At 42.0% G+C, this 13,852-nt stretch overlaps 1 protein-coding gene across 6 annotated transcripts; it reads left to right on the forward strand.

Moving 5' to 3' along the window:
- The first annotated feature begins 1 nt into the window (after position 1).
- Positions 2-12,289, forward strand: NTAQ1 (N-terminal glutamine amidase 1). 6 transcript variants are annotated; one of them, XM_048286395.1, is made up of 6 exons: positions 2-87; positions 270-369; positions 1,044-1,094; positions 3,096-3,244; positions 3,571-3,695; positions 11,997-12,289. In XM_048286395.1, the coding sequence occupies exons 1-6, from the start codon at positions 14-16 to the stop codon at positions 12,128-12,130; spliced, it is 633 nt and encodes a 210-aa protein (XP_048142352.1). In that variant the 5' UTR covers positions 2-13; the 3' UTR covers positions 12,131-12,289. The 6 variants fall into 6 exon arrangements, with proteins under 6 accessions (XP_048142352.1, XP_048142353.1, XP_048142354.1 ...); XM_048286397.1 differs by lacking the exon at positions 2-87 and adding an exon at positions 2,507-2,651 and having other exon boundaries at positions 281-369; XM_048286394.1 differs by lacking the exon at positions 2-87 and adding an exon at positions 2,507-2,651 and having other exon boundaries at positions 352-439.
- Positions 12,290-13,852: the final 1,563 nt, after the last annotated feature.

The following is a 13,852-nucleotide window of genomic DNA, read 5'->3' on the forward strand; positions in this document are numbered from 1 at the left end:
GCTCAGACCAGCCATGGCGCGGCCCGAGGCCGCCTATGAGGCGGCGGTGCCGCCCCGCCCCGCCTGCACCTACACCAGCTGCTACTGGTAAGGGGGACAGCGGTAAGGGCGGGCGGGTGCCCCCCGCCCCAGCGTAAGGCGCCGGGACAGCCGGAGCCACCGGCGGGAATGGCGCGGCTGCGGGCTGATCACACTGCTGGGCTCGTTTCTCGTGACGAGAAATGAAGTTGGAGAAAAACAAAATAAATAATCGGTTTTGTGTTTTGCAGCGAAGAAAATGTTTGGAAGCTTTGTGACTACATCAGGAGTCAGGATCGGTACCCTTTAGAAGAATTTTATGCTGTTTTCATATCCAATGATAGGAGGATGGTGAGTCAATGGGATGTGATCAGAGTCAGCTATGGAGAGGCTCGGGCCTTCAGACCGCAGCCCAGTGTAGGTGAGACATGATCCCAGCCATTTCAACCACAGCCCGGTGTTGGGGAGTGAGCCTTTAGCCCAGCCTGCAGATGAGATGCAGTCCAAACCCGTCTTGTAGCTCACCTTGGCTTAGAAGTGTGCCAACCACACCACATGAGATCTTTTAATTATCTACTGCATTCAGGGCAGTGGGAAGAGGCATGGTGTCCCTGTGCACTGTGGGAGTAATGCTGTCTGTAATCTGTCAATTTAAGAGAGTGGTTATGTTTATAAAATCACAGGACCTTTAATAACCATAAAGTTGGAGCAGACCTCTAAGACCATCAAGTCCAACTGTTAACCCAGCAGCACTGTGTTCACACCTAACCTTATCCCCAAGTCTTTTGGATGTTTCTGGGGATGGTGATTCCACCACTTCTCTGGACACCTTATTCTAATGTGGCCCAGAATAGTATCTCCAATTTCATGCTCCAGAGAGAGAAACTGGAAAAAAATTTGTTACTGCAGCACAGATGTAAGCCGAGGAAGTTGATAGGTTAGCAAAGAACTAACCAATTTACCTGAAATTACTCTGTATTAATCTGAAAGATTTTATTCACTTCAGGTTCACTTACAACTTTCAGATTCCACTCTGGAAGCAGAAATCTGGACATGGAGATGAGCCTGTTGTCTGGGTAAGGCATTCATTGCTCTCAGTAATTTTGAGTGTGTGCCTCTGTGGTTGATAGCTGCAGGATCACACATGGGCATGTAACAAACTGTTCCATCTGAACAAAATGGAACACTTTTTAGTCTGAGGGTGATGAAGCACTGGAGCAGGTTGCTCAGAGGGGTTGTGGAGTCTCCATCCTTGGAGATTTTTAAAAGCTCTCCAGACACAGTCCTGGGCAGCTGGCTGTAGGAGTCTCCTTGAGCAACAGGTTGGATCAGATGCCCTCTTGAAGTCCCTTCCAACTTCACACATTGTATAGTTTTGCATTAATATTTATAATTCTTTTACAACAGATTTATAAATAGCCTAAATCTGGTGCTCCTTTGCACCATCCATCATAAATTATTAGCAAGGCAGTCAGTAAAACCTACAGGTGACAAGTCTTAGTAAGAATGCATAGCACATTTGTGAAAATTATTATCTGGGTATCGAGGCTGACAGCTCTGTAGAATTGTAGGTAGATGACTTTATTTGTAAGAAGTAGATGGAGGAAAATATTTATGTAGGCCTGCCAGATGATAGAAAAATACAAACTGTATATGTATTCAGGTGTCAGCAGTTAAACTGACCCATAAACAGTGGCTTTGAAGTGTCATTTGATCAATTAGTGTAGTTCAGTAATTGCTGATGCAGAATTCCCTGGTATCATTATAGATTCCTTTCAGTTATCTGGCACAGAACAAACTACTTCTTTTGACAATTTCTGTTTCTGAAATTCTGCAAAGTAATCTGCACATTTCTGAAGTTTTCTGATTTCTGAATCATTCATTCTCTTCCAAAATATTGGTATCTTTACAGTACAAAAAAAAAAAGGTTTGGTTTTAAAAAAGATCCGAGTGTTACAGAGATGACCTGAAAAGGAATAGCAGACTCAGGAAAGGCCATGGCAGCATGTGGCTTTCTTATAAAAATTAATGGATTGAAAGGTCTTTTAACTTTGATGTTTCAGTGGATCATAGGTTGTGCAAAGCTTGTAAGTTAATTTTTCTTATACTCTGTAACAGGTTTTTCTAAATACTATTGAATACAGTTGTGTATGTGTATTGGTCTGGTGAAGTTAGTTTGCCCAAATCTTTTTCATTCAAATCTCTTCGTGGTTTTAATATTGAAAATGTCAAAAGACAGTGCTCAACCCTTTTTGTGAGTGGATTCAATGTAAATTTAAGTAGGTTGTTAAGGGCTACCTTCAGTTTAATTTTGGAAAACAGCAGTATACATACCTGACACTTAACATCAGTAACTGCAGCATCTGCAAACCTCCACCTGTGTTTCTTACAAGTTAAGGAATAAAACTGCACTGCATAACCCAAATGTCTTGATAAAATAGTTGCCTTGAAAAAGTGTGATAGAGTACCCACAGATATTTTTTCCCAGCTTCCAGAGCTGCTACAGGAAATTGTCTTACTCCTGTGGTCCTCCTGAGCTGTTCACTGGTTTTTCAGTGGTGTGCTGGTTTTTCAAGTGCTTCTGGCAGCTGAACACTCGACACTCAAATTCACAGACCGTGTTACTGCAACAGGTACAAAATCTCTTATTAGAAGAGATCACTAGGTAACTTTAATACTAATCTATCATTGTATCTTGTGAGTTTTTATTTATGAATGGGTCTAAGAAAAAAGTGCTTAACCAAACAACTTTTGTGGTTTGATGTGGAACGTGAAAGAAATTTTCTGTTTTCTTAGGAGTAGCATACACTTTAGTTTAGCTGCCTTGGCTTAAAGCAAAGGAAGCTGCAAAGAAATGGGGAGAATACCCAGGTTTCTGGAAGAGCAGATGGGCAAGATAGGCATTAGGAAATCTCTCTCCTGGTGCCAGAAATGTTACAGACTTAATATTCCAGGACAGAAAGCAGTCTTTAAAAAAAGGATCTGAACTTATGCTTTTAGGATTTTTTTTTCCCCACTCTCTTTGCCAGTGTCTCATTAATGGCTGTTTAACTAATAGCCATGACCTTTCTTCCCAGGACTACCATGTTATTCTACTTCATGTTTCCAGCGGGGAGCAGAACTTCATTTATGATCTTGACACAGTGTTGCCGTTTCCATGTCCTTTTGATGTGTACAGTGTGGAGGCCTTTAGGTCGGATGACAGCCTTCGTCCAGAGTTTCACAGGTGATAACAAAAACTATAAAGACTATGGATGTTATTTCATGAAATCAAAGTTCAAGTTCTTTGTGTGTGCATAGTAACAGAAGTTCTTTGCTATACTCCCATAAAACAAATGCACTGTGTTACTTGTCTAAAGCTCTTTACCTTAGTCATCAAAAGCTCTTTTCTTTCCTACTGTAGCTTCATGTTAATGACTTGGCCCAACATTGCTGGTTTGTGTATTTAATAATGTTAGTGCTCCTCGATGAGAGGAAAGTACTCTTGTTCTGAGTGATTAATTCAGTATTGTGTACGTGCATCTCTTAATACAATTTTGCATTTTTATTTAGAAACATCAGAATGATTCAAGCAGATTTGTACTTGAAAACATTTGCTTCAGACAGATCTCATATGAAGGATGTAAATGGAAAATGGCAGAAACCTCCTCCTCCATACCCTTGCATTGAAACTGCAGGTAAGCTCCCAGAACTACTTCTTCCTGCTTACAGTGCTGAATGAGATAGTCCAGGATGCACATGGGAAATAAATAACTTCTGTAGCATTTGTCCGGTCAGCTCACTACTTCATATGGGAAAAAATAGGGCTATGAAGCATTTGGTACTCTATTTTGAACACATAGTCTAACATACCCATTTACTGTTATCAAACTTTAATTACTAATCTTCATAAACTGAGCAGAGAGTGAGAGGTAAGTAATACTCTTCTCTCATTACAGCAGGAAACTGAAGCAAACAGGCCAACTAACTTGCTTAGGGGCCACAAAGTTTTTAACACACTGATTATAGCACACTAGCACACAGATCCCATTCTGGCAAAGTAGTGTTGGCAGGAGGTAGTTTTCAGGCTCTGCTCAGTGTGGTGGCTTTGCCTGCATGAAGTGTTTGAGGTTTCTCTACCAGGTGAATTGACTCCAGGATGTCTTAAGTCACTGACAAGTTGGCAAGTTTTTCCCTAAGCCTTAAGCCTCTTTTAAGCGATAGCCTGGCTAATCCTCTGGGCCAGGCAGAAAGAGAGGTAAAGACTTGCGATCTATTTTGTAGAGCTGCTTAAAACATTCTTACCATGCAGCACTTCAGCTTATTCTGATCATGTGTTCTGCAAGCCGACTAACATTTGCCATGTGTGTGTTTGTTTGTTCTCTCATTTTCTTCCAAGGAAAGCATGGTGAAGTTTTGCTTTGAAAGAGTTTGAAAGAGCTTTCATGTTACTTCTCTGAATGTTTGGTTTTGTTGATTTTTAATAATGCAGTACTGCTATGTGTTAATGTTAGAGAAGGCAGGGTCAAAGAAACACGTTTTGTCTTTAGGTCCAAGTGTATTGTGGTTTGAAGTTGCTGGGAAATGAATTCTCTGTCTTTGCTTTGGCTTCTAAGGAAGCTTGGTGTTTCACGTAAGAGTAGAAATGAATTATGAGAGTGAGCAGGAACACAGATGTATCTTTATGAGGCTTTATGTGTTTTCTAGACAATCCAGGTTATGAAGCACCTTGAATTCTAACTCTTAGTTATTATCTTCAGCAGACTTTTATGCAAAGATATTGTAGGGAGTGTAGAAGTCCTGAACTACAGTGGATGGTTCTCTGTTAGGTGGAGCCTCTTAGGTGCTGAGAACTTTTTTGCCTGTGGAAACCTTGTTGTTTTGATAGCTGAGAGCTAATGAAAGTGTGAGGAATATAGATGAGGTCAGACCAAGAAAGCAAAACAGTTCTATTCAAATCAAAAGAGTAAAAACCATTACTTGTAGGTAGTAAGTTACAGAATGACTCAAACAGTTGCAGATGTGTACATGTGTCTCTAGCTGGAGTAAATTACTCCATAGCTGCAAACCCTGTAACTCTCCCCTTACCTGTCTTGTTTGGCTGAGCTTTACCTCACTGGTGAGCAGCAGCCACAGGCCTCAGCCAGCCTCCAGATTGTCTCTGTGGTGCTGGTAGATAGTGAAAGGTATGTAGCTCTTACTTCCTCTTATGCTTTCATTCTTTGTTCTCTACTTTGCCATGTTGAATGAAATGTCCATAGGTCATCCAGTCCAACATCTACCCAAAACAGGGATTCCTCAGGGCTCTGTCTAGTCTGGTCTTGAATACCTCCAGGGATGGTGATTCCACCACCTTTCTGGACAGTGTTCCAATGTTTGACCACTATCATGGTAAACAAAAAATGAATAAAAAATCCTAGTATATGAACTGAATTTCCTGTGTTCCAACTTGCTTTTCTCACTTCTTGTCCTGTTGCCAGGCTCCTCCAAGAAGACTCTGGCTCCATTGTCCTACCTCTGATCAGGTAGATGTAGGCACCAGTAATGTCTCCTCTTCATCTTCTCTTTTTAAGACTGAACAGACCCAGTTCTCTCAGCCTCTCCTTGAATAAAATATTGTCCTGCACCAAACAACTTGATTTTCCTCTTCTGGGCTTACTCCAGTATGGCCATGTTTTGTTTTGGTTTTGGTTTTTTTTTTTTGTGCTGAGGAGCTCCAATGGACACAGTATTCCAGCTCTGTGCTGATGTGCTCTGGTCTCCCGGTCAGTTGCCTGAAAGAAATTTGTGACCTTGCACCCACTGAAGGTGAAAAGTCATTCACTAGGGAGCTTCAAGGTCTGAGTCAGAACAGGACTAGATTGTCTCAAATCTAGGACGTCTAGTTCGAGTTGTCTTTCATTTAGTACCAGTTCCTCCAGCTTTACTTTTTGTCTTCCCTCTGTATTCTCTTGAGATACTTAATAATGATGCGTGCCTCAACGTGCACAGTGCTGTGAGTCTGCGAGGAGTCTGGGTTTAACTGTAATGTCTCAGCACAGTTTTATCAGGCATAAAGCTGCCTTATTTTTAATTTGATGTAAAACTGGGTGGCAGACCTTTTGTTATCATAAAAGAGCCTGGGGTATTAATGTTCATGTCCATGCCAAATTCCATTGCAGATAACTGTTTTCTCCCTGCCGTTTCATGTAGATAGAACATTCTGCTTTCCATGTTGATTTGTGTTTGCATTAGATTAAATTACTTGCATATTTCATGTTAGAGGTGACTGCAATATAATGGCTGACAGAATTGACCCCATATTGCTTTAACACCAATTTATTTGTGAGGCACATTTCTGTCAGAGTCGGTTTGTTTTGGTTGGTTGGGTTTTTTTTGGTTTTTTTTTTCCTTTTGCTTTCATTTAGAGTAGCCAAATTCCTAAGCTTTTGAGAAGATGAAAGGTTTTTATATCCCTTCTGTTTCCTGTTTGTCTTCTTTGATGTTTGTTGCAGTTTGACCTGCCTGGATGCCAGGTGCCCACCAAAGCTGCTCAGTCACTCTCACCCTCAGCTGTACAGAGGAGAGAAAATATAATGAAAACTAATGAGATGAGATGAGATGAGATGAGATGAGATGAGATGAGATGAGATGAGATGAGATGAGATGAGATGAGATAAGGACGGGGAGAGATCACTCACTGATTACTGTCATGAGTGAAACAGACTCAACTTGGGGAAATTAGTTGAATTTATTACCAATCAAAATCAGAGCAGGATAAAGAGGAGCAAAACAAATGCTAAAAACACCTTTCCTCCTTACCAGTCTTAACTTTATTCTCAATTTTCTACCTCCTCCCTCCTCCCTCAATGGGGAATGGGGGTTGCAGTCATCACAGGTTGATTCTGCCGCTGCTGCCCAGGGAGAGGAGTCCTTCCCTTGCTCCAGTGTGCAGTTCCTCCCTTGCAGTACTTCATGAACTTCATCCCACGGGCTGCAGATCTTCATGAGCTGCTCCAGTGTGGGTCCCTTTCCACAGAGTGCAGTCCTTCAGGAACAGGCTGCTCCTGCATGGATTCCCCGCGGGGTCACAAGTCCTGCCACCAAACCTGCTCCAGCGTGAGTCGTCTCTCCATAGGTCTGCAGGTCCCTGCCAGTAGCCTGCTCCAGCATGGGCTTCCCATGGGGTCACAGCCTCCTTTCAGGCATCCACCTGCTCCAGCGTGAGGCTCCTCCATGGGCTGCAGGGGCACAGCTGCCTCACCGTGATCTTCACCACAGGCTGCAGGGGAGTATCTGTTCTGGTGCCTGGAGCACCTCCTGCCCCTCATTCTCACTGACCTTGGTGTCTGCAGAGTTGTTTCTCCCACTCTTCTCTGGATACAATTACTTCTGTGCAATAGCTTTTAAAAATTTCTTAAAGGAAGGGGCACTACGACAATCGCTGATGGGCTCAGCCTTTGCCAGAGGTGGGTCCATCCTGGAGCTGGCTGGCATTGTCTCTGTTGGACATGGGGAAAGCTTCTAGAGAAGCCATTCCTACAGCCCTCCCCTGCTACCAAACCCTTTTGGAATTGAATTGAGGAATCTCTATCTGTAACAAATTGAACATTTTTCTCCTACTAGTAACTCAATAAATCTTCAACTGCATTTGTCCTGTTCATGGGGTTGCAAAATAAATCATCAAAAATAAGTTTACATGGAGTCATAAATTCCAGTCTATGCTTAAAAAAACTGAAGGTGGAACAAGGTGATTTTTTGTAAAGCATTTTTCTAAAAGACAAACAACTCCAGTCCAATCAATAAAACCACAAAAACCCTCTCAGACTCCTCAGTATCTTCTCAGAACTCACATGCTAAGCATTAGCCTCTTGGAACTGGCTCTGCTCTAGCTGTATCCCAGAGTTAGGCCTTTGTGGTTTTTACTGACCTTGCTCTGGCCTCTGTTCTGCTCTGCTGCCATGGATGCCAGGAGAAGCTGGCCAGCCTAACTGGCTGCAGGGTCCTCAAACAGCTCTGCTGGACTAAACATACCTGAGCTGCAGCAGATTCCCGTGGTCCCACCTGTTTGCCAGTGACTTCCTGTTGAAAGAAAACAGGATGTTTTGTTCAAATAATAAAAACTAAGATAATGAGATTTGGTGAACAGATTCATTATTCTAGAGCTGGTGAGCCCAACCTGGGGTTTTCTTTTAAATCTTCTTTCCACAAATTAATGAGGTCTGATTCCTCTTAGTTTATGACTTGGGATGAGATCAGCCCTCCTTACTGCAAGCCTGTGTAAAATTCAGCTTGCACAGTGCATTTCAAAATTACTCAGAACAGATGGTCCTATGGCTTATGTACAAGTGTTAGCAGCAGCTCTAACACTGTAAAGCACTGGTTTGAATTTCAGTTCTCTCAAGGTGTTTGGTAGCACACTTGCTGGATTGATTTGTAAAGCTTTTTGTTCTTTTTATTATTATTAAAATCCCTCGTAGTCAATAATGATGGGGTTTTACTTGGGTTGGTGTTTTTAATTTTGAAGAGCATGAGTCGGACAGCTGAGAAATTGTGGAGACACCGTGTATCAAACAGATATGTAACAGGAAAGCTGCTAGACACAGGCCAGGCAGATGTCTGCAGTTGCTTTCTGTATCTCCTCTCTGATGCAGTGGCAGGATCCTAGTGGAAGTGAAAAGGAAGGCACTGATAGGGATACAAGTAGCTCCTATGCACTTCATGGGAACCTTCTGCTCCTCTCATGTGAATAAACCTCCAGTCTGTCAAGTTAGGTCCTTACTTCATAAGCTTTTGTGGAAGTAATGAATCAAGTCATATAGATACAATAAAGACACAAGTAAGAAGTGTTTAAATTCCCAGAGTGGCTTATTGAAATGACACTACTTTCTGTGAAAGATAATTAAAAGTGGTGAGCTGTGTTTTTACATTGAGATCAACCAGGATGGTTTGCACAGTCAGTTATATCTCAGCTGTGGAGACAGCAGCCCCCCAGCTGAGTGTGGGAAGAGTCCTTCTGACTTATCTCCCTGCTCAGACAGGGAGGAGGATCTAAAGAGAACTGTAAACACCTACACAAGTCTGTGAAGAGTCCAACTTTCTAAGTATTTTAGGTGCCCCCAAGGTTTTAGGCACCAGCAGAACTGATCCTGGAGGCTTTGTTCCAGACTTCCTTGCTTCTAGCAGCCCTTGGGCAGCTGTAATTAGGACAAGTTAGTCCAAGGTCTGTGAGCCAAGCCAAGGCTTGGCTTAAACACTGCTTTCTAGCTACTGTTGGCAGAAGCCACAAGTATCATGACTAACAATGCCTGAGATAGTGTGTGGCCTTTAACTTCATCCCTGCTCGGGGTAAAAGCGTCAGACTTAATTTAAACAAAAATAAAATTATGCAGGAATCCCAGAATGGGCCAGATAGGTCTCATTTGTGGGTGTGTGTAACAAAGTATGTTTGGTCAAAGAGGAAGATGAGCTCGAAGCATGCACAAATGCAAGCTAGTGTAACAGTCACAGCACTTGAGGAAAACTGCAAGTGTAATGTAAATCTTAAAAGAAAATTATTTTGCTGCTATTGGTCTTGTGAAATTGTTGTAGAATACCTTGCTTTTGTGGAGAGAGAATCTTGACTTGCCAGCTGTAGCATCCAGATGTATGTTTTGTAAATTCTGATGCTTGTCACTCTTCATCTGCTTCGGGAAGAGGACTTTGTGGTATTCTCATGCATTTTTGCCGAGCTGTTTCCTAAAGCTGTAAAGTCTAACACAACATGCACGGCCTTCAGATAGAGCCTTCAGATGAGGAAAGAGCAGCATAGAAAGGCTGTTATTACACGAATAAAACGGGAGAGGTCTCGCTAAGTTTTTCCGCACGGATCAGAACTCCTGTGCTGCTCCAGTGCCATCTACCGACAGTTTCTTAGGCCATCGCTCTTCATGGGAAAGGACTTGTTTACTTCGGTGAAACAACTATTCCTTTCATTACATTTCTCTTATGAGCTGTGTTATGCTCTGCCACAATCCGTCTGAATTTAAGACAATATTTCATTTCCTACAGGCATTGTGATAGCAACTTCCAAGTTGTGAACAGCATCTGTGTTTGTAACTACTGGAACAATCTCCTTTGGACTGCCTTATCATTCACAGAACAGTTTTATGAAATTATTTTACTCTTCTCAATGCACATAAAGCAGAGAATAATTTATTTTTTTAATCTTAAAGTATATGAAGAATCACATTAATTTTGAAAAAGCATCTGAGAAGAAAAGACAAGTTTGAAACTGGAAAACAGACTTACCAGTCTACCAGCAAGCAAGAGCTTTTATCCACTACTAATTTGTTCTTGAGCTATGACAGCAAATTGCTGAGCTTGTGCTATTTTAAATTCCCACGTAGGCAGACATTGTTCCTGTTCTGCCAAACTCACTTCAGCAATAGGACTATGCTTGGCTGGACATAAGGGTTTTCCATATGCAGAGTTCAAACATGTTAACAAGAAAAGATTTAGGGGCCAGACCTCAGAAGGGGTGAGAGCTGGGATCAGGCAAATCACAAAGCTGTGCTGTAGTGTAGACATGGTGCAAACAGAGGCCTTAAGGGGCTGGATTATGCCTGGGACTCCTGAGTCTGGGGTTCCTGAACATCATCTTCCCTTCCTTGCTTACACTATCCATAATGGTAAGCCTAGTTACACAAGCTTTTTGCAGCTGAGGCAAATTCCCTCCTTTGGATTTTATAATCTTATTCATTAGAGCCTCCTCTTGTTTGATTCGTAATCCTTAAATGCAACCATGAATCATCCATGGTAAAATAAATACTTAATACAGTGGAAAAGGTGTTAACAGTAAATCTGTAAAGTAAACCTGTAACAGTGACTTTACCACTCTGTTCCTTAAACTCATTCTCTGCCAGTTTTCTTTTAATGGGCATTTTAAAAGATTTATTTGCACACATCATCCGTGAGAACATAAAACAACAAGCCCACAGATGTTTGTCATCAGAACTGAACCTCTGATTGGCATGGTTCTGAGTCAGCAAAGCTTGTACCAGGCATGTATAAGGCACAAGGATGTATAAGGCACCTAAACCCAAAACTGCACACCAGCACTTTGCCAGTGAGCTCTCTGGGATCCACGAATGGGACAGAATGGTTACTACCTTTCCTGCAAGGGTCAGAGCAGATTAAAACCCTGGCAAAGAGCAGTCATGGTTACTTTTCTCTTGAAACCATGGCAGTTAAACTTTTCCCCCTCTGACTTCATTCTGTCATTCAGGATTCACAAATAATAAATATTTGCCCCCAGCCTAGGTTTGTGCTCTTCTTCACCTGAGCATCCCTCTAGGCTGGGGGCTGGGTTAGGTCACACATCTCCTCCCCTCTGCATATTCTGGCCCTGCAGTGGGCCCATGTTCAGCAAGGACAAAGTTCAGGGCTGGAGGGAAAGCAAATACTGTAATCTGGAGAGTAACAAACTGTAGTTTTGCCAAGGGCATAATCACTTCTGAGAGACAATAAGCAACTTGCAGTTCTGACTGCTGCTGTGATCCTGTTCTTCTGTGGTCAGTGCAAGAGTTGACTCCATTGACTTTGGTTCAGAACTTAAATGGGTGAATAGTATCTCCCGTGCTTTTAAATAATCCCATTTGTGTGAATGCAGGAAGACTGCATTGCACTTCCCTGTGTTGGTTGTTACTTGCACTCCAGTTCTCTGACACTACTCGACCCTTCTAGGCTGACATTGTAGGGAAAAATCTTACCGACACATGCTAGTTTCTAATTACTTACTGGATGCTTACTGATCCTGTAAAGTGATTATTGCCATGGGCAGTGAGGGGAATCGGGGCAAAAGCAATGTTTCAGAGACTGGAAATAGATGTTTTTGTACCACCATACAATTTGCAGAATTTTGCTGGAGTGAACTGAACTATTGAAGAGGGGGTTGAAATGTGTTACTGAAAGATGTATACCTGTGCTACAGAACCTGCATCAGGAACTTAAATATTTCCCTTTTCTGGTCTTTTTTTTAGATTCCAAGATGAACTTGGATGATTTCATCAGTATGAATCCTGAAGTGGGATGGGGCTCAGTGTTCTCCCTTTCAGATTTTGTGCATCAATTTGGCAGTCAAACTGATTACAGCTATTCCTTGGAAGGACAGTGAAGTGAACAAAGCTCTTCTGGTTCTGAGGGGATGTGTTTTGTTTTGCTGCTCTTACACTGTATTTATGGTTTACATTTCTGTACCTGGAGTAAGTATTTGGAAAAATAGAACACCCAGTCAGAAATACAATGAACGGAATAAAAACTTTTATTTTAATTATGTAAGAATGCACTTGGTTTTTAATGTCAAATCAAAGGCAGACATCCCACCATAAGCATATTGCTTTTCCAGCTACTGTGCCCAAACTGAAAAGAGCTGCAAAAAAAGCTTCTGGAAAAATATGTGCATAAAATACTGAATATTGTAGCCTAAATTGCTACATGTTGTCACATTTTAAAAGTGAGATATGGTTTTCTTCATGTTATGATTGCTGTCAATTATATATAAACAGACAGTGCATCTCAGTTGCCTCACTAGCTTTACTGATTAGTCCTTATTTAGTAGAAGTGTAAAGGGCATTGATTTAGTAGTTCAGTTGTGAACTCCCATGCACTGTGTAAAACCAGGTTAGCATCCAGGTTTCTGTGCTGTACAAGGGGAGGATTAAATCCTGCCATTTCAGTTAAATGGCCTAGTGCTGACAGTTCCTGGAAGATGCAGTTCCTATTTTTGCTTCTCATGCTGGCTGTGCATTCTCACTTGCTCCCATCTTCTTGCACTTGGTGTTTGTTTGGCCTTGTGGTAATGCGGGGTAATTCTGACAGAAAGCAGGAAGTTTTTTTGAGGTTTTTTTTTTTTCCTGCCTCTTGGTTCCTTGAACTGGCCTGTCATGAGGTCAGACAGCTGCTCTTGCTGGTGTAAGGAAATCAGCAGGGCCATATGGCTGGGGGGAAGGGAGTGAGAAAACCTCCCCCTCCAGGGTTGTCTGCTGCTGAATATCCATAGAGGTGATACCAAGCTGCATCTCTGCAGGGCATCCCAGGAAAGGCATCATGCTGACTGAGGGTTTGGAGCAGTCTCACACTTCTTAGAAGAGTGCCCTAAACATGGAATTGCAGAAACAGGCTAAAACGAGGTCTTTAATTCTCATCTTTGGACCCATTCTACTTTATACACTAGCACATCATAGACTCACAGACTGGTAGAATAGCACAGGTTAGAAGGGTCAGGCAGTTGCTAGTCCAATCTCCTGTTCAAATCGGGTCTGACCAGGCTGCTCAGGGCTTTATCCAGTCAGGGCTTGGAAACCTGCTGGGATTGAGACTACAGTAAACATTTGTGATGCACTTCATTCCTGGTGAGGAAAAGCACAGTACAGGTTTTAAGTATTAAGGGATCATTTTATTTGTAAGTACAGAAAAATATAAAAACTTGTAAGAATCTTACATGTGTATCACTGTTACATAGGTATATTGTTATAAATGTAGTGTATTACTGTATTTCTCATCAGTTCTAGAGAATTTACTCAGCATATTAACAGCAGAGACAGCCAACTGAACAACTGTGGGATTGATTCACTTCACCCAGACATCTCTTTCTGTGTCATAAGGGCTGCTGAATATAGGAACCTAAACTTTCTGTTGCCAGATGCAGCACAGTTGGTTGCCTGTGCAGATAGTCTGCAACTACACATATTCCTTGAGTGCCAGCAGGGACTATAGTTAGGAGGCTGGTTGTTGGGGCACTCCTCTCTGGAGTGGGACAGTTGATCTGCAATTTTTGTCACTCTGAACCAGCTTCACCAGAGGAAACTGAGATGAAATTCAGGATTCCTGATAAACT

Source organism: Corvus hawaiiensis, chromosome 26 (assembly GCF_020740725.1).
Source record: "Corvus hawaiiensis isolate bCorHaw1 chromosome 26, bCorHaw1.pri.cur, whole genome shotgun sequence".
Lineage (NCBI taxonomy): Eukaryota > Metazoa > Chordata > Aves > Passeriformes > Corvidae > Corvus > Corvus hawaiiensis.